Consider the following 21,437-nt stretch of genomic DNA (forward strand, 5'->3'; position numbering starts at 1 on the left):
GGGAGAGTTATTACAACCTAACAGACTCCTCCTGGTTACCATTTCTGTTTGTTGTCAAAACTGACAGCTGGAGGGGCGTGGCTAAGTATGTTAGCCCTGCCCAAAACCTCAGACAGATGTAATCTGAGAATTTAGGAAGTGCATTTTCAGATTTTAATTAAAGATTAGAACAATTTTTTTTCTTGATGACATGCACAGATGAATTGTTCAGCACAAAACTAGCAATGTGAGCTAACAAAATCAGTATAGTTAGTTTTGATTTCATTTTTGCCTTGTTTTTGAACAACAATAAACGAGAGGGGAGACTTAATTTTGTCTATGATGAATTGATTGGATAGTTGTGGTTTCCCTATGTTTTGCTAATAGATTATGAGCAATCTAGGGTTAAGTTACTTCACAAAAATAATTAAATACTAATTACCTCATTACAATTGTATTTAAATTACCATTCTGTCTGAAAAGTACAGAAAAACCCAGTTACTTAGTAAGTAATTTAATGGAGTAAATATAAAACTAAATAAATCTCATGGCACAGAAATTAAACTCCAAATTCTTTTTATATATATATATATATATATATATATATATATATATATATATATATATATATATATATATACATATTATACATATACATACACACACACACACATATACATATATACACACACACACATCTATATATATATATATTTCTTGATAGCCAAGTGATATTCTGCCAGTAACAGCACTCAACCAGCCTCTTCACCTGTCACCCTTGTGTATTACTCCACCAACATACAGCAACAAGCAGAAGACACTCTACAGTTTGACAAATATTACTACTTTTGGGCAATATAATGCACTTTTGAGGCTTTTTTAGTCGAGAATGTAGTAGATTGCAACTATGCAGTTTGTTTATAAGGACAGTGTCTATTTTTAAATATTTATAATTTCTCTAAATATTTTTTATTTAGATTAATTATTTACAATTATTTTTAAATAATTTAAGATAAATTCCACAATATTACATAAAAATAAGAACCGTTCATTTTTATTTAATGGCGGCTTCACCATATATATATATAAGATATATATCTTTATTTGTTCCTGAAATGTTTCTGACATGCAAATAATCATTAAATAATTAAATAGGTACTTTGCAGAATGCAGATCTGAACACTGGGTGAAGCTCAAGTTCAAGATTCTTGTTTCATTCTGTTGAGCCAGCACTTTGACAGAGACAGATTTATCTTTTTATCACTCCATAAATGAGAAAATGCTGTTAACAGATATTTTACATCAAACTGTTCTGTAAAAACGTTCAGAATGTAGATAGGAATAAGAGTCATGTAAGTGATAATGAAGCAAAGACTGAAGTCAGTGCAGGAGGATAAAAAAAAACAATTTAAATCTACAAATGCAAATAGATAAAGAACATTAAAAGTAAAACAAATGAAAGTGCATTTTAGTTGTAGTGGATGAAAAGGCTAATAGTCTATAATCTCCAAATTGAACATGAACAACCATTTGTTTTTAAATATACAGCCAACAATACATTAATCTGCCATAAAATTAGTATTCAGATTTCCTCTGACATTCATTCATTTCCCTTCAGCTTAGTCCCTGATTATCAGGGGTCACAACAGCGGAATGAACCGGCAACTATTCCAGCATATGTTTTACACAGTGGATGCCCTTCCAGCTGCAACCCAGTACTGGGAAACACCCATACACTCACATTTACACATAGTCTCATACACTACAGCCAATTCCCCTATAGCGCATGTGTTTGGACTGTGTGGGAATCCGGAGCACCCAGAGGAAACCCACGACAACACGGGGAGAACATGAAAACTCCACACAGACATGCCAACTGACCCAGCTGGGATTCGAACTAGCGACCTTCTTGCCGTGATGCGACTGTGCTAACCACTGAGCCACCGTGCTGCCCAATTTCTGACATATAATTTGTCATTGTACCGAAACGCTCGAAAAATATCTTATTTTTAGTCTAAAAACAGCTTTTATTAAACCCAAAGTTGCTTGTCTCATTATAAAAATGATATATATGATACATCGTTTATTTGTCAGGTTAATTTGTTTAAAAAACACCCATTTTGATGCATTACTGAAAATACTGGATCCCGACAGTAATTCGCAAAACACAAGTATGAGTCAAAATGTTTTAACTATTATTTCCCCTTTCATCCACATATTGTTTGATGTATACGGTTGATGCATTTTTAACCCAAGTGACCCATATTGTTTCTCAGAGTACATCAAAGCCAGCATCCATCTATTATTTTAATATGCAAAACAGTGGGCCAATCAAAGCACTGGGTGTTTGCTTCAAAGAAAACGGCACATCTACCAAAACCAAGGCTACGTCTACGCTAATGGGAATAAATTATTCTGCATCCACACTAATGTCGCTCACACTTTATTTTAATTTAAATTGGGCAGCACGGTGGCTCAGTGGTTAGCAGTGTCACCTCACAGCAAGAAGGTCTCTGGTTTGAGTCCCGGCTGGGCCAGTTGGCATTTCTGTGTGGAGTTTCCTCCGGGTGCTCCGCTTTACGCCACAGTCCAAACACAAGTGCTATAGGTGAACTGGATGAACTAAATAGGCCATAGTGTATGTGTAAGTGTGTGTGTGTGCGTGTGTGTGTGTGTGTGTTTGTGTGTGTGTGAATGAGTGTGTATGGGCGTTTCCCAGTGATGAGTTGCAGCTGGAAGAGCATCCACTGCGTAAAACATATGCCGGAACAGTTGGCGGTTCATTCCGCTGTGGAGACCTCTGAAATAAAGACTAAACTGAAAAAATAAACAAATAAATTCACACTAACAAACTTAGCTCAATAAACTAGCAATTAGCTGCCTAATAATAGTTAGTAATGTAGTAGTTTTGTTTTGCTATTGGATATGGTTGGATTAGGGATGTAAAAGTGCTAATAAACAGTTAATATCTTAGTAATAGACAGATAAGAAGCCAGTGGTAAATGCAAACATGACTAAAACATGCAGACATGACTAAAATGCAACCCAGGCTCATTCTGAGAACGTAGTGCTGTGGACGTTTCTGGAGACCGCGAAATACGTCTCGGGAGATACGTATTTTTGCAGTTTTTGTTTTTGTGAATCCGCGAGAGGCCGCTGTGCACGCTTTTTCCCACGACGTTCTCGCGTAAACCCGCTAGAGGCCGCTGTCGAACGACCTTCCGCCTGGATGACAGAATGATTGACCGTGCGACCGGCCAATCGGCTGACCCACCCTCCTCCATCCCTAAACCCAACCAACGACGATTCACAAAAGCCGTCCAGAAAAAGAAAAGCCCTCGTCCGATTTTTACCACGTTTTCGGATTTTGACCACGTTCTCACCCTGTGACGAACTTGTTCGCTTTATTTTTTGGATTTTGTTTTTGTTTTCTTACCTGATTTCTGGAACCGCTCTTCCCCGGACTCGAACCCGGTCGTCGTCGTCGTGGTCAGGCCCTCTCTGCGCCTCTAGTCCGCCAAAGTACACGAAGAGCTAACCGGACAAACTGGTTGCAGCGGGAAAGCCCTCCACACGGAGGCGAGCGGCCAGCCGGCAAGCGCCAAAAGGAACGGCGTCACACCGCCCCGCAGCGTTCACTTAAAAAAAATTAAATGCTGCCTTATGCACCTACGTATTTCGCAGTCTCCAGAAACGTCCACGGGACTACGTTTTCAGAATGAGCCTGGGTTGCTAAAATGAATCATCATTTTCAAAAGCCCCTGTTTTCAGTCCAAATTTATCCACTTTAGGATCTTCAAAAAGATACAATTTCATGCCTAATAAAGGAAGGCCATAACAAAGAGCATAGAATCACCAAGAGGCAACACTCTAGTGCGATTTGGGAAACAGCCACTAGATGGCGCGGCAGCAATTTTGGAATGAAAACTCCAATAGAACAGCAGCATATCATAAGTCTGTAAAATAAAGTATTATAAGTGCTGATGATTGTGATAGTAAGTGTTGTTTTGTCGTCTTTCAGGTTGTATCTCAGCTTTAATGCGCTTTTTAAATTAATAAATATAAAACAAAGCAGCTGCTTGCCATCGAGTCAGCAAAAAGATCCAAAGGACAGCCGATCACTTTCACTCCAAAATGGCGGAGTCACAGGGCTGTTGCTGGGCGCTGCTGTTGCAATGGAACGTTCTATTGAGTGTCGCCTCTAGGTCATTCTAAGCTCTTTGGCTATAATGATAAGAAAAATATGCATTTTTAAACAAAAACATGTTTGTGTGGACATGTCCTGAGAGTCATGGATAACAAGACATAAAATAGCCCACTGTATTACTTCTAAATGATCAGTTCTTTACAAACTTGCTGACATAAATGTTCATCAGAGAGCATTACATAATAATAAAAAAAAAACATTTCCACATTTTTATTTGAGAGTTTTTATCCCTGAAACTAACCCTCACAAAATATGTGTATTTTTTGTTGCTGTTGTGTGGCTTGTGTGATGTTGATGACTTCAGTTTTTACAATGCTTGGTCTTCGTAATATAGAAAAACCTCCCAAATGGCTCCCAGTAAACAGCATGTCCATCTAAAAACACTCTATAACCACACTAATGTTATAGTCACACTTTATTTTAATGTGCAATCCACACTAAAAACCATTGCAAAGATTTTTAGCTCAATAAACTTCTAATTAGCTGCTTGTTAATAGTTAGTTTAGTTGTTGTAGGGTTTAGGTATTAGGGATGTAAAGTAAGATCATACTTTATAAGTACTAATAAACTGTCGATATCTTAATAATAGACAGTTAATAAGCCAGTGGTAAATGGCTTATTAACTGCCTTAAAAACTCATTCTTTGTATTTTCTGTTGCTGTTTTCCTGTGATGTTGATGATTTCAGGTTTTTTTATTGCTTGTGGAGACATTTGGTCCTCATAATGTTGACAAAACCCCCCGAATGGCTCCAGGTAAACACAATCTGTTCCTTTCCTTCAGATTAAAAAAACTTTAACAAAGCCTTCAGTTATAAACCAGCACAAATCAGTCGGAAAAAGCAGGCTATGTGCTTATTTTAAGTGTGAATTGTTACTTAAAATAAAGTGTTGCCATGTTTTCAATCGTTTCCTCCTGATTGGTTAACGCAGCGCAAACGTCATCATCATTTTCAACAGCCCCTGTTTTTATCAACTTTATCCATACATTTCCCGTTGCCGAAAACAGTGGAAGGCCAAAATGATGAGAAAAACATGCATGTTAAATATAGATCTATTACTGTAGACATGGCCTGAGTGTTTCAAAAAGATTCTCTAAAACTGGACAGAAAGGAGCCTATTGCTTCTAAATTATGATTTCTTTGCAATCTTGCCAACATTATAAAAACATTACAAAACAACAACAACAATAATAATAATAACCACTGAATTTTTTTATTTGAGAGTTTTTATCCCTAAAACTAACCCTCACAAAATGCCATTTTTGTATTTTCTATTGCTGTTTTCCTGTGATGTTGATGATTTCAGGTTTTTATATTGCTTGTGGAGACATTTGGTCCTCATAAGGTCAACAAAACCTCCCGAATGGGTCCCAGTAAACACAATCTGTTCCTTTCCTTCAGATTTAAAAACCTTTAACAAAGCTTTCAGTTATAAACCAGCACAACTCAGTCGGCCAAAGCAGGCTATGTGCTTTTCTTACAACACAGCTAATTAACATCATTTATGGCCTCCTGTGTTCTCCGTAATCCTCTTACAGAAGTGGACGGAGCAGTAAACCCTGTTTGTTTGTGTATTTGTGTTTTTGCACTCGTTCCTCTAACAGATACGCTTCACAATTAGCATGTTCAAGACAACATTTCTTAAAAAGGCACAGTTGCTGCTTAAATAACAGGCTGAAAATAATCTTCATTTACATGATGAAAGGCGTTTGTTCATCCGCGACCTTCATGTCTCTTGCTCACCCTTTATTTTGTTCTTCGTTTCCTATTTATTTCCATCTTTCCATTTAAAGCATCTTTATTAAAACTCAAAGCATTGAGCCCAAGGTTAAACTCCATTCTTCTCTGACAGCAAATGCATCTATGCAGAAATCATAAGGTCATTGCTTTTTTTTTTTGCTAGATTTATGCAATGCAAATTTATTCAAAGAGTGAATTATGAATAGTTTTATTATGAATATTTGTGTACACTGAAAAAAATTATTCATTGGATTTATATTTTTTTTAAGGTACGTGGTTGCAAACTGTTTATTTGGGCTGAATTTAAACAAACAAATCAAATTTGGTAATGCTCAACTTAATTTGTTTAAATTCAGCTTATATATATTGCTTGCAACAATTTGCAATGACCCTTTTTTTTTTAGTGTAGAACCTAAACTAACCTGTGTTAAGAGCATCGTAAAATTCCTAACATTAAGGGCCCTATCATACATCTGGCGCAACAAGGTGCAAGACGTGTTTGGCGCGATTTGTTGCTATTTTCAGACCAGCGCAACAGTAATTTTCACATTTTGCAACACGTTGTTTAAAAAGCAAATCTATTTGCATCACTTTGTGGAATTATGGGTGTGCTGGTGTGAAAAGGAGGTCTGTTAAGGCACATTGTTGGTGTTTTGCTATTTTGAGGTACTGAAATAAACTGCACCATTGACCAACTAAAAGCTGCTCTAAATATTGTTCATTTATTCATTTCTGGATATTAGAACTGAATTTAGAAATAGTTTTGAAACAAATCTTTGTGCTTAACAAACGAAGATAAATATGTAGGCTAATGGATGTCTTCAGTGGAGTGCGTACAACACCATTTTCTTTATCCACGAAAGTAAAGTAAAGAGAAAGTAAAGTGGCTGAATGGAGGAGGCTCATTCTTTATCCTTGTGCTGCAGATGGTCTGTTTAACTGTTTTCTTACTAGTGAAGCGTTCAGTTTTTCCACTTACATATTCCGCCATGTAAATAGCAAACGTGCCATGGCGTGATGCAACTGACTCTTAAAGCGAATGGGAGATGAGACTCTCATTGGTTTAATCCACATTATGCTCAAAACACATCCAGAACTCATTAAGAAAATAAGCTCAACCCTGTTAGACCATGCGCTGCAGCACAAACCATTTTTTCCATCCTTAAAATATCAAAAAGTGTGTTCGGACATGGCCTTAATGCTTTTGCGCTATCCGCTTTAGACTTTGTGCCTAGATCGTTAAAATAGATTCCGAAATCTAGCATGCTTATCTTCAAATAATCTAGAAAAAAATCAGTTTACATAAAAATATGATGCAACACAACTGCTTTTAACATCTAGAATTATATGGAAATGTTTCTTGTTCATCAAATCAGCATTAAAATGATTTCTGAAAGATCATGTGATGCTGAAGACTAAAGTTAAGGGTGCTTTCACACCTGTGAATCGATTCATTTGTTCCAAAACAGGGATTAAAATTATTACATTGTTGCTCTTTGCTCTTGGTGCGGTTCGCTTTCACACGGCAAAGTTTCTAAACGGACCAAAAGAGCTAAAACAAGTCATGTGTGAGTAAACTCTCCTCACATTGGTCAGAGTTTCAGGGTTTATTTTACAGAGTCCCGCTCAGCTGTCATGGGGGGTGGTTTTATATAAATATATAAATATATATATATATATATATATATATATATATATATATATATATGTATGTATGTATATATGTATATATATATATATATATATATATATATATATATATATATATATATATATACATATATATATATATATATATATATATATATATATATATATATACATATATATATATATATATACACATGTATATATATATATATATATATATACATGTATATATATGTATATAGATAGATAGATAGATAGATAGATAGATAGATAGATAGATAGATAGATAGATAGATAGATAGATAGATAGATAGATAGATAGATAGATAGATAGATAGATAGATAGATAGATAGATAGATAGATAGATAGATAGATAGATAGATAGATTTATTTGTTTTTGCCTAATGAGTGACATATTAGATAAATCTACTCACACATCATTAAAACAACAATACAATTATGATATTATTGCTGAGGCTAAATATGTACACTTTATCAAACAAACAATCAAACAAAGACACACACACACACACACACACATTCTTGCACTATAGTTATAAGGGTTTCCCATTGACGTAATGATTTTTATACTGTACAAACTGTATATTGTATCTCCCTACCCCTAAACCCAACCCCCTAACAGCAAACAATCTGCATTTTTACATTTTCCTCATGGGGGCCAAACAATTGTTACAACAATGTCAAAACTGATTGAGATTGCTATACTTCTGAGGACATTTGGTCCCCAAAAGTAGGACCAGACAGAATCTGTGGACATTTTTTTGCTATTTCAGTGCAGAATTTTGTAAATAATCTGCAGATTTAAAATGATTTTGGGAGTATCATAACTAAAAACTTAATATATGAAATATAAATTGATACCTAAATTTTATTTAATGTTTACAATGCAAATCCAATTAGTTCCACTTATTTGGTACACAAAGCAAGTCTCTCATATAATAGATCTACTGAAAATATGACTTTACTAACTGTATTGTAAATAAATCACATGAACAGTTTCATATTAGTCAATAATATTACTGAAATAAATGTAAAAACTGAATAAATATAAATTTACACAAGTCAATAAATAGACTCAGTGATGGGCTAAAAATCTGTGGAAATCACACACACACACACAAACAGCGACACACCTGTCTGACAGGTACAGGTGTAGTTTTGTCCTTCATCTCTCTGTCTGAGGTCAGCACAGGAGCCGTTGTTTTCACAGGGCTTCAGATGACAGGCGTCAAACTCCTCGCAGAAGATCCCAGAATAACCATCATCACACCGGCAGTAAAACGTGTCCTGTGAGCCAATCGGATGACAGAAAACACTGCAGTTACATCAGCACTTCTGAGAGGAAAACTGCAGCACAGATTCAGGCTTTCAGTTGACTAAAAAGAGGAAATAAGGCTCATTATGATGTGAGGTCATTACCACGGAGGACTGGGTGACGCATTTGCCTTTCCCAGAGCATTGCGGGTCACTGAATGCGCTGCCGGGCTCCATGCAGTTATTGGTTTTGACCAGGAGATGAAGCCTCAAAGTGACCTCTGGACCAGAGGGAGAGCCAACATGAAGAACACCTAGAGTATGTGGAGGGAAAATAACAACTGAATCAATAGTCAAGAAAAGAATAAAAGAATAAGTTGATTAAAAAAAAAGAGCCACCAGGATAGTTGCCAGGGTGTTGCTATTCACTTGCTATTGTCATTTGATTGTATTTGCATTGTTTATTTTGAAGGTTTGCTTCTAATTATTGGTTCCAAGAGTTCACACTTAGCTGATAATCAATAAAGCGTAATTGGCACGCTGTCCCAGGAGAGAGCCCTGAGCTTGTAATATCCTCGAGCCCGGGGCTCCCTCCCGTTAAAAGGGCGAGAGGGGAGTTTGAGCTCAGGTAGGTCTCGAGAACTCCCCTGCTTATCGCCATGTGAGAAGTGTAAACTAAGGTTATCTTGGGTGATAATTACCCGAGGGAAACCCACTGTTGCATATAAAGGTTGTAAACGAAAAAATGTATGTGTGCATTTGAAATGTGGTCTCAAATGTGGTACACTGCCACCCTGTGGGGGGGTTTATTGTTGCTTTTGTGTTCTCTCTCTCACTCTCTCTCATTCTACGTTGTCTCACCTGTTGGCAATTAAGTGGTTGGGGCATGCGGCAGTAGAGAACAAAGAGAGATTGTGCCAAACACTAGTTAGTGAAGGCTGCTCTCATTTGTTTCCCCTGCCCCAGACTAGCTTTTGTGCTTGGTATACTAGTTGTAATCAAGCGGCAACCTCCCGCTCTCCCTCGGGAAGCCAATACGGAAGTAACTGAAACTGCAATTTGTCAAAATTCCGCTAGTCCTGGCTCCATAATAGAGCAAATTGCAATTGAGCCCACTGTTAGAATGGCCAACTTTACAGCAGAAAAAAAAGGTGTTTACAGCCTGGTACAAAGAACGATTTTGGTTTATATAGCTAATATTACCCTCCATGACAACTGTGAGGGGGGTGAATTTTTTTATAACTCATCCATTTCCTTTATATTAGGTTATATTAAGTTTGCATAATTAAGGGCGTGGCCACTTGAGTGACAGCTAGGTCTCGCTGGTCGCATCACTTCACCTCAGCTGAATCCGGCAGATTAGCCACTGATCTCGGCATATTCATCGTATTTTTGTTTGTTTTTGTGGCTTTACACAGTCAGATGCCTTTTGGACCTATTTCTTACAATTATCAGATGATATGGGATGCTGTGTGCACTTAATTGTGCTCACAAACCATTCACGTTGCCTCCGTTTCCCATGTGAGTAAAGTTATACACTTGTATACCGTCTCTATAAATGTATTTGTTTTATTTAAGATCATTTATCATTAATATTTTTCTTTAGACCCGTAAAGCACTCCAGAATGTGACAGATTGATTAGCTGTAGGCTCTAAAACAGTCATATGAAGCGTTATCATACAGTGTTATGCTGGATTTCATCAATAGTCTTGCATTTACTAACACAGACTATATTTGAAGTGTTTGGAAGTAATTCACGTTTTTCTCCTGTAGAAAAAACATCATAAGAACAATGTTTAGTGGCTCAATGTATTACTACAGTGTTTTTAAAAGTCTAAACACTTTATTGATATAGTGTACAGCCAAGCACATGTGGTCAGAACACAAACGAGTTGCAGGTAATAAAGTATCAAGCGTTTCTCCCAAAGTAAAGTCTGTCTGCCAGGTCTAAGCAAAGTGCCAGCAGGCTCCGCTCACTCTCCGCCTCTTTGCCCTTGTTTGGTATCCCGCCGTGGGTGCGATGACGCGCGAACAAAATGGCGACGGTTGGCCGCGCCTACTTGTAGCTTCTTTTGCGCTCTTCAGAAACCTATGGGTGACGTCACGGATGCTACGTCCATATATTTTACAGTCTATGGTTGTAATATAAAAAAAATCTTGTTGTTTGTGAACAATAGTGAAATTTTCACTTTAAAATCCCATTGTTTTTTTTATACTTTATCTTGTTGGTTTTGTTTCAAGTTTTTGGAGCTGTACAGAGGAGGATATCACTTTTTGTTTAAATACATTTATTTTTCTCCTGTTTCTGATAGAGAGGGAGCAAGGTAAGATCTTAGTTTTTTTCTTTTTAATTTTCTTTTGAGAGTTTAGAAAATGGCTTCCTCATTCAGTTAGATCTTTTGTTTGTTGTTTTGGCATTATCCCCTCCTGACCTATTTTTTTTTTACCATAGATCATTGATTATTTATTAATCTGTTAATAAATGTACTTCTTTTTTTTGACATTGGATTTGGTGTGAGTTGTTGTTTGAGTGCTGGGACAGGAGAAGGATGATTATTGTTGGCTGCCCTACGCTTTAGTTTTTTTTATTATTTTCTTATAGTTTCTATTATCAAAATTGGCCTCTAATTAATTTTATAATTTGGCTAAATTTAAGTTGTTAATTTTTATTTTTCCCCTTTAAGTTAAATTGTTGCGTGTTTCCCTGACCCTACATAGGGGAGGCACGTAACACCACGCGAACATGGGAAGAGCCACAGGCAAAAAGGTCTCAGCAAAGTGTCTTCGTGTGTGAGAGAGGTGAATATAAAGTCCAGGTAATCAGTCTATGATGAGTAATCAGGGGGAATCGGGAACTGGTGTGTGTGAGGTGCATAATGGTATGTGTAGTCCAGTTCAGTCACAGATGTGTAGTTCTCCAGCGATCTGCAAGGATTAGATCGCTGGTGATCGTGACATTAATAATCTTAAACAGGAAAAAAGTTAGCAATTCATGAACAATTAACAATTATAATATTCCTTAAAAGATATATTGCTGTTTTAAATAGTGACACATTCTTAAATATAATCTTACAATTCAATAATTTACTTTGGTAGAAGTTCATCAGTATGTTTAATTATGTCACCATTATGTTTAATTATATCACCATTATGTTTATGTAAAAGTAAATAAATAAATAATAAAATAAATACATTTTCAGAATTATTAGCCCCCCTGTTAATTTTAAAAACGGAGAGAAGATTTCTTCAACACATTTCTAAACATAATAGTTTTAATAACTCATTTCTAATAACTGATTTATTTTATCTTTGTCATGATGACAGTAAATAATATTTGACTAGATATTTTTCAAAACGCTTCTATACAGCTTAAAGTGACATTTAAAGTAACTAGGTTAATTAGGGTAACTAGGCAGGTTAGGTTAATTAGTTCTATATATTGTTCTATATATTAGTTCTAAATATTGTTCTGAAGACAATCGAAAAAAATAAAGCTTAAAGGGGCTAATAATTTTGACAAAAAATTTGGGCTAAAAATATTCTAGCCGAAATAAAACAAATGAGAAGAAATTCTCCAGAAGAAAAAATATTATCAGACATACTGTGAAAATTTCCTTGCTCTGGTAAACATTATTTGGGAAATATTTCAAAAAGAAAAAGAAATTCAAAGGGGGGCTAATTATTCTGATTTCAAATGTGTGTGTGTGTGTGTGTGCGCGTGTGTGTGTGTGTGTGTGTGTGTATATATATATATATATATATATATATATATATATATATATATATATATATATATATATATACATAGGGCATCATGGTGGTGCAGTTGGTAGCACAAAAGCCTCACAGTAAGAAGGTTGCTGGTTCGAGCAGTTGGCATTTGGCATTTCTGTGTGGAGTTTGCATGTTCTCCCCGTTCGCGTGGGTTTCCCCCACAAGTCCAATATATATAAATTATATATATATATATTAACATAATTAAACATATGAAACATTTTTTGAAGTTTTTATTCTATTAATTATTTTAATTAAATATACACAGGTCAAAAATGTATTAAGATTTATTAGGTGTGCATTTTAATAAAATGTTGATAATTATTTAACTCTATAAGTTCTGATGTAATTAAAAATATAGACATTTAGCACAATTTTGGGCTGAAAAATTCAATTGGCCAAAACAACAAATGCTTTCATTTGCTGTGATTGAAAATATCAAATACTGGTCATAAATCTTCTGAAGTCGACTTTGATTGTGTTGTCTAAAACATGGACACCATTTTATATTTATAGTTTTCATTTTGTGATCTATATGACAACATTTTTATTTTCAATTGAAAAGAAATGTCATCAGTGGTTGAGCAACATAAAAACCGAATCTCGATATAAACACATACAGATAAGTGTACACACGCGCGCGCGCACACAGATTGCAGTGGCGCTCAAGGACAGACTTTGTTGGCTGCACAAAACCAGACGGTGTCAAAGAAAAATTCTCTCATTAGTGCGTCTGGAATAATTATACACAAGGATGTTTCAAAGGCAATATGTGTGCCTGCATAACACTTCCTCAACATAACAGACACACGGGTGAGAATGCAGACATACTGATGAAGTAGTTGTGTCCCAGCGGCAGGGACTGATCGGACAGCACCAGACCCTCGGCGCTCTGCTGGAACCACATGATTGTGCCGTCAGCAACCGAGCACTGCTCATAACCAAACTCACCCACACGCCACAGCACCGCGGAACCACTAACATTACCAACCAGCCTATAGACAGAGAGAGACAGATAGAGAGCAAAGTTCAGTTAAACAATAAAACACAACTTCAATATTTTACAAGGGGGAAAAAACAGATTGTATCTTTTGAGACCCCCCCCCCCCCCCCTCTCAAAAAAAATGGTTTTAGGCAAATTACAGGGAGCTCGGAAAATACTGAAATCCATATTTGTATGGAAGAATCTCATCCATGCATCTTATTTAATATCTGATGCATCCCAAACTTATTCAATTCAGTATTAACTAGATGCAACTTTTTCATATTGTTTGTTGTTTGCCAAAATAATAATAATAATAATAATAATAAAATTTTAAAAAATCAGGATTATATGAAAATTACATTCACTTAAAATGCATTTGAATTCAGAGCTAATATTCCCATTGCAGCTGTGGTTAATTTGACATATTACATAACACATACTTATACATACAGTTGAAGTCAGAATTAGCCCCCCTGAATTATTAGCCCGTTTATTTTTTCCCCCAATTTCTGTTTAATGGAGAGAATATTTCTTCAACACATTTCTAAACATAATAGTTTTAATAACTCATCTCTAATAACTGATTTATTTTATCTTTGCCATGATGACAGTAAATAATATTTGACTAGATATTTTTCATGATACTTCTATACAGCTTAAAGTGACATTTAAAGGCTAAATTAGGTTAATTAGGTTAACTAGAAAAGTTAGGGTAATTAGGCAAGTTATTGTATAATGATGGTTTGTTCTGTAGACCAGTGTTTCCCAACCCTGTTCCTGGAGGCAATTCAATTCAATTCAATTCAATTCACCTTTATTTGTACAGCGCTTATACAATGTAGATTGTGTCAAAGCAGCTTCACATAAAAGGTCACAGTAAATAGGAACAGTGTAATTCAGTTTGTAGTGTTTAAGTTCAGTTCAGTTGAGTTCAGTTCAGTGTGGTTTAATAATCACTACTGAGAGTCCAAGCACTGAAGAGCAAATCCAACGATGCGCAGCTCTATAGATCCTAAACCATGCAAGCCAGTGGCGACAGCGGAGAGGGAAAAAAACTTAACTAAATGGCGGAAGTGAAGAAAAAAAACCTTGAGAGAAACCAGGCTCAGTTGGGCACAATCATTTTAATTTCTCCGCTGGCCAAACGTCTTGTGCAGAGCTGCAGTCTCAGTGGCGGAGGCTGGAAGCTGGCCTCAGCGAAGACTCGTCTGCACACCAACACTTCATATTTTGGATGTCTCCCTCATCTGACCCATTAACTTCAGGTTTTGGAGTCTCTTCCAATGTTCTGATGAGTTGTTTCAGGTGTGTTTGATTAGGGAGAGAATGAAAATGTGTACTGTTGGTGTGCCTTCAGGAACAGGGTTGGGAAACTCAGCTGTAGACTATCGAAGAAAAAAAATTAGCTTAAAGGGGCTAATAATTTTGACATTAAAATGGTTCATAAAAAGATTAAAAACTGCTTTTATTCTAGTCGAAATAAATAAATAAATAAATAAGATTTCTCCAGAAGAAAAAATATGTGATATACATACTGTGAAAATTTCCTTGCTCTGGTAAACATCAATAGGAAAATATTCAAAAAATTCAAAGGGGGGCTAATAATTCTGACTTCAACTGTATATTCATTGTAATGAATTACAATTCAATGATACTCAAGTAATTTAATTCTTATGTATTTCCATTACATTTGGTACGACAGTTTTCAAAAAGCCCAATGTTATTTGACAAATTTGAAAAGAAAAGTTTATTTCACACCAAATCCAAACACCCCACAACTTTGTTCTTCTACAACATCTTATTTTGCTTTTCCAAGAAAAATAGGACAGGAGGAAGATTCCTACTTCACAGCTGTTTCCTCCGCGAGCTCCAAGGAGACGGTCATCATTCCGGCAGACTCTCCTCCTGCGGTGCTCACACATTCAGCTTCATCAGTAATCTAGAAACACACACACACACACACTCAAAGTTATCCTGCCTTCCAGACCAGACTGAGCTGTCACTGCACATTAGTATCACAAAAACACACGCACTTCTTGTTTTCTAAACAACAAGACCTGAAAAAAAAAATGCGACTAAAATCGGCATACTCCACAAGTCTTAATTGAGTTCGATTATGACCTTAATCTGATTAAATTAATCAAAAATTGCTGATTCAGAGTATTATCTTAATCGAATTATTGGTGTACATGTAAATGTAGTGACTGTTGCAAGTTTAATGACGTACAAAATGGAATGCCTCAATAAGTCCGATCTGTCTGTTTACATGATGGTAGCATTTTCACATATCCGATTTATATCTGATTTATTTCCACAGGCCTAAAACCGATTTCTGAATATCCGAATGCATGCGTTTTTTTTTTCGTGTTTACACGATAATAGAACAGATCCGATCTGTGTCACATATGAGCAAAAAATCTGAATTGGGTCACATTGGCAGTGTAAACTGGCAGTGTAAACGGGGCCTAAAACTAAGCAATTTCAAAATATAAAAACTACTAATAACTAGTAAATCTCCCTCTAAAACTAATTAAAACTGACTGAATTTGAAAACAAAAACTCAAAATGAAATAAAAAGTAAAACTAATGAAAAATCCAAAACTGCTGATGCGCTGATGTGGTTGTGTGTTAAGATATATTCCCACTTGAGGACAATTCATTCATTCATTCATTTTCTTTTCGGCTTAGTCCCTTTATTAATCTGGGGTCGCCACAGCGGAATGAACCGCCAACTTATCCAGCACATGTTTTACGCACCAGATGCCCTTCCAGCTGCAACCCATTACTGGGAAACACCCATACACCCCCATTCACACTCATACACTATGGACAATTTAACCTACCCAATTCATCTGTACCACATGTCTTTAGACTGTGGGGGAAACCAACCAGGAAACCCCAACCCTAACCCATGCAAACATTCAAACTCCACACAGAAACGCCAACTGACCCAGCCGAGGCTCGTACCAGCGACCTTCTTGCTGTGAGGCCTACTGCGCCACTGCGTTGCCCCATTCATTCATTCATTCATTCATTCATTCATTTTCTTTTCGGGTTAGTCCCTTTATTAATCTAGGGTCGCCACAGCAGAATGAACCGACAACTTATCCAGCATATGTTTTATGCAGCGGATGCCCTTCCAGCTGCAACCCATCACTGGGAAACATCCATACACACTTATTCACACACATACACTACAACCAATTTAGCTTACTCAATTCACCTGTACCGCATGTCTTTGGACTTGTGGGGGAAACCCGAACTTGTGGACAATACAAAAAGTAAATTAAAGTAAATATCATCCAACCACTTTCTGCATGCAGACGCACACCTGCTCACCTGCTGATCGTCCCACAGTATCTCCAGCACTCTCTGACCGGCTCTGGGCTGCCAGGGCTCCAGGGTGGGCGGGGCTTGTGTAGTGGTGAGGACTGTGGTTGGCTGAAGCACCTGAGTGGTGGTGGCGGGTGTGGCCGGAGTGGCAGGCGTGGCGTGTTCGGGTACGAGGCTCTCGGCGAGGTCCCAGGTGGACTCGGACAGGTCAAAGGTCAAGGTCGGCAGGTCACACCGGGCACCGCTGTAGCCCTCATTGCACTCGCACGCAAACCCTTCCCCCTCGCCATCCTGAGTACAGTTGCCATGGAGACAGGGACTGCTGGCACAAGGATCTGCAAAAAACTGCACCCAACAACAACAACAACAGGGATGAGAGGTGGAAACCGCAGCATATTACACTGAAAATTTCATTGGATTTACTCAATTATCTTTAAGGTAAGTGCTTGCAAACTGTTTATATGGGCTTAATTTAAACACACAAATTCAGTTTAGTAATGTTCAACTTCATTTGTTTGTTTAATTCAGCTTATTTATAATAGTTTGCAATTATTTACCTTAAAAAAATTGGGTAAATCCAATAAATCAGTGTTTCAGTGTATCAAAAGTAGCAAAAAACAGCAGCAAAAAACCCAACAACCATTTCAGGCAAACGTCTATTGATTATCAATTACCTGGGCTTGAGGAATGAGAGCTGAGATCTATTCATATGCTGAAATGACCATTAGAAACGTGAAGGAGACCCACAAGACACCTGCACTGAAATCTACAGGGCTAATTGCTTTAGCTTATGATTATGTAGCGATATCCATCCAATTAGTGTAATTATCCTTCATTTCCTTTTTGCTTTCTTGTTATAGGAGAAGAAGCAGGCCTGATATGTTTTGTATTTGTGTTCGAGTTAGGATGCTTCTAAGGGCCCACGGTGTTTTGGGACCCCCAGAGTTACTATCAGGAGCCCACCAATCATCCCAACAATCCCCCCCACCCGGCTCTTCACTTTCATCCGCGATGCAGTCACAAATTCCCCAAACACACCCCTGTTTATCCTCTTACTTCTGTTCCCCTTCATACCACTGTTCCCTTACCACCCCTTTTCATCCTTACATCCCTACAATAAAGTCTAGCTCAAGGTGTGGCATGGCCCATGCTGGTGAACTTATTGTCATATTGATCATATTGTACAGCATCCAATAGAAAAACATTCATTCAAAAAATAGATTTGTGAGTGTTGTACACATATATGCTGAATACTGTGAATAATAATAATAATAATAATAATAATAATAATAATAATAATGATAATAATAATAATAATGATAATGATAATAATAATAATAATAATAATGATAATAATGATGATAATAATAATAATAATAATAATAATGATAATAATAATAATAATAATAATAATAATGATAATAATAATAATGATGATGATAATAATAATAATAATAATAATAATAATAATAATAATAATAATAATAATAATAATAATGATAATAATAATAATAATGATAATGATAATAATAATAATAATAATAATGATAATAATGATGATAATAATAATAATAATAATAATAATGATAATAATAATAATAATAATAATAATAATAATAATGATAATAATAATATTAATGATGATGATAATAATAATAATAATAATAATACTAATAATAATAATAACAATAACAATAACAATAATAATAATAATAAAAATAATAATAATAATAATAATGATAATAATAATAATAATGATGATAATAATAATAATAATAATAATAATAATAATAATAATGATGATAATAATAATAATGATGATAATAATAATAATAATAATAATAATAATAATAATAATAATAATGATGATAATAATAATAATAATGATAATAATAATAATAATAATAATTCCTTACATTTTTATAGCATTTTCTGGACACTCAAAGCACTTTGCACATTTTTGGAGGAATCTCCTCATCCACCACCAGTGTGCAGCATCCACCTGGGTGACTCAACGGCAGCCATATTGCGCTAGTCCGCACACCACATACCAGCTGATTGGTGGAGAGGAGACAGAGTGATGAAGCCAATTATGATATGGGGATGGCTTATACTTTTCGGGCAGGCTTTAGCTACTTTTCATTGGAAATAGTTAGAAACACTGACCTAGCTTTCCCATGTGGTGTCCCACCCAGGTACTGACCGGGCACAGCCCTGCTTAGCTTGAGTGGGCGACCCTATATTAGGATATAATTCGTATTATGTCAACATCGCACTTTATTACACCTTATAATAAGTAGTATAAAAAATAATACAAAAAGTCGTTGAATTTGATCTTTGGAGTTTTGGAAATATGCAGATTGAGGCTTGTTGTTTTACTCTTTGGGGCTGGATTAAAAAAAGCACCAATAGAAAACTGATTAGGGTGTTAATAAAGTATAACTAAGCCTTTTAGACTGCAGAACACATGAGAGATTACGTCCTTCTCCACATCTGTCCCTCGAGCCCCGTTATTAAGCTAATCAACTTACTGGCAATCACTGAGGCTCATCTGAAGAGCACTACATCACTTCCTCTGCTCAGTCTGAGGGGCTCCTCAATCTCACCAATTACAATTAGCTTTTCACATCAGCTTACTGATTAAAAAAGCTATCATCTTCGGTCATCTGAACTGTTAACCTGACTTGTTCTGTATTGATATGCTCAAAGCTGAATCTGCGATATCACTGTCCATCGTTGATTCATTGTCTTTTTATGCATAAATCAGTTTATGGACACTTCATTCCATCAGGACATGGAGATAATGCTCCTTTTAAAGATTAATTAGAGATTCAATGGGCTGCATGTAGAATAGGGATGTTATTAGCGACACTAGTGGCTGTTAAAGGAATTGCAGCCAGAAATGTATTTGTGCACACAGAACATTGCAACATTCAATTCAATTCAGTTCACCTGTATAGCGCTTGTGTAGTGCTTTTACAATGTAGATCGTGTCAAAGCAGTTTCACATAGAAGATCATAGTAAATTGAAACAGTGTCAGTTCAGTTTTCAGTGTTCAGTTTAGTTCAGTTCAGCTCAGTTCAGTGTGGTTTAATAATCACTACTGAGAGTCCAAATGCTGAAGAGTAATCCATCGATGCGCAGCTCTACAGATCCCGAACCATGCAAGCCAGTGGCGACAGCGGCGAGAAAAACTTCACCAATTGCCGAAAGTGAAGAATTAAAAAACCTCGAGAGAAACCAGGCTCAGTTGGGCATGACTATTTCTTCTCTGGTCAAACGTCTTGTGCAGAGCTGCTGTCTAGGCTGGAAGCTGGACCTCAGTGAAGACTCATAGCCCCTGGAGCATCACAGGAATCAGTCTCATGCTCTCCACTCCTCTATGACCACCACCGCAGCTGCTCAGGATACGGCCTAGTACAGGATATGGAAACCTTGGGATCATCTTGTCGCTGGTCTTGGATTGAATCAGTGGCGCTGCATAGTCTGAGATCCTCGGGATGAGTATCCTCAACATAGGAACATAGGCTCATTCTGTAAATGTAGCCCTAGATTCATTTTTGGAGATCGCAAAATATGTAGCTAGAGGGATGTATGGCTGCATTCAGTTTATTAAACGAACCCTACGGGTGGTGACGATGTTCCTTTTCGTACTTGTCAGCTGAACGTTTAACTCCATATGGACGGCTTTCCCACTGTTACCCTCTATTAGCCCTCCTGCATTATTAGCCCCTTTGTATATTTTTTTCCTCAATTTCTGCTTAAACACTGACATGTTCGAAAACAGCATGCCAGTGCATCCACGTCCTGGAGCTGGCTAAATTGTATTTATTTATTCTAATTTGAAAAGATTTTCAGAGAGGCCTCCACATTCTAAATACACTCAAAAAATAAAGAGAAAATATCCAGTGAGCGGCAGTTCTGTGGGCGCAAATGCCTTGTTGATGCCAGAGGAGAATGGCCAGACTGGTTCCAGCTGATAGAATGGCAACAGTATCTCCAAAATTGGACAATAGAAGATTGGAAAAAGTCGCTTGGTCTGATGAGTCTCCATTTCTGCTGCCACATTCAGATGGTAGGGTCAGAATTTGGCGTCAACAACATGAAAGCATGGATCCATCCTGCCTTGTATCAATAGTTCAGGCTGGTGGTGGTAGTGTAATGGTGTTTCTTGACACACTTTGGGCCCATTAGTACCAATTGAGCATCGTGTCAACGCCACAGCCAACCTGAGTATTGTTGCTGACCATATCCATCCCTTTATGACCACAGTGTACCCATCTTCTTATGGCTACTTCCAGCAGGATAACACTCCATGTCATAAAGTGTGAATCATCTCAGACTGGTTTCTTGAACATAACAACGAGTTCACTGTACTCAAATGGCCTCCACAGACACCATATCTCAATCCAATAGAGCATCTTTGGGATGTGGTGGAACGGTAGATTCACATCATGCATGTGCAGGCGACAAATCTGCAGCAACTACGTG

The 21,437-nt window shown here is 36.7% G+C and overlaps 1 protein-coding gene across 1 annotated transcript in view; it reads right to left on the reverse strand.

The window, feature by feature from the left end:
• The window catches only part of dner (delta/notch-like EGF repeat containing), a 63,316-nt gene that overhangs the window by 28,720 nt on the left and 13,159 nt on the right, over nucleotides 1-21,437 (reverse strand). The window contains exons 2-6 of the mRNA XM_056478627.1: nucleotides 16,952-17,290; nucleotides 15,457-15,551; nucleotides 13,459-13,622; nucleotides 9,018-9,166; nucleotides 8,732-8,885 (exon numbers count right to left, since the gene is read on the reverse strand). Coding sequence (XP_056334602.1) covers nucleotides 8,732-8,885; nucleotides 9,018-9,166; nucleotides 13,459-13,622; nucleotides 15,457-15,551; nucleotides 16,952-17,290 — 901 coding nt within the window. The remainder of the gene's footprint in view (nucleotides 1-8,731; nucleotides 8,886-9,017; nucleotides 9,167-13,458; nucleotides 13,623-15,456; nucleotides 15,552-16,951; nucleotides 17,291-21,437) is intronic.

This window comes from Danio aesculapii, chromosome 18 (assembly GCF_903798145.1).
Source record: "Danio aesculapii chromosome 18, fDanAes4.1, whole genome shotgun sequence".
In the NCBI taxonomy this organism is placed as follows: domain Eukaryota; kingdom Metazoa; phylum Chordata; class Actinopteri; order Cypriniformes; family Danionidae; genus Danio; species Danio aesculapii.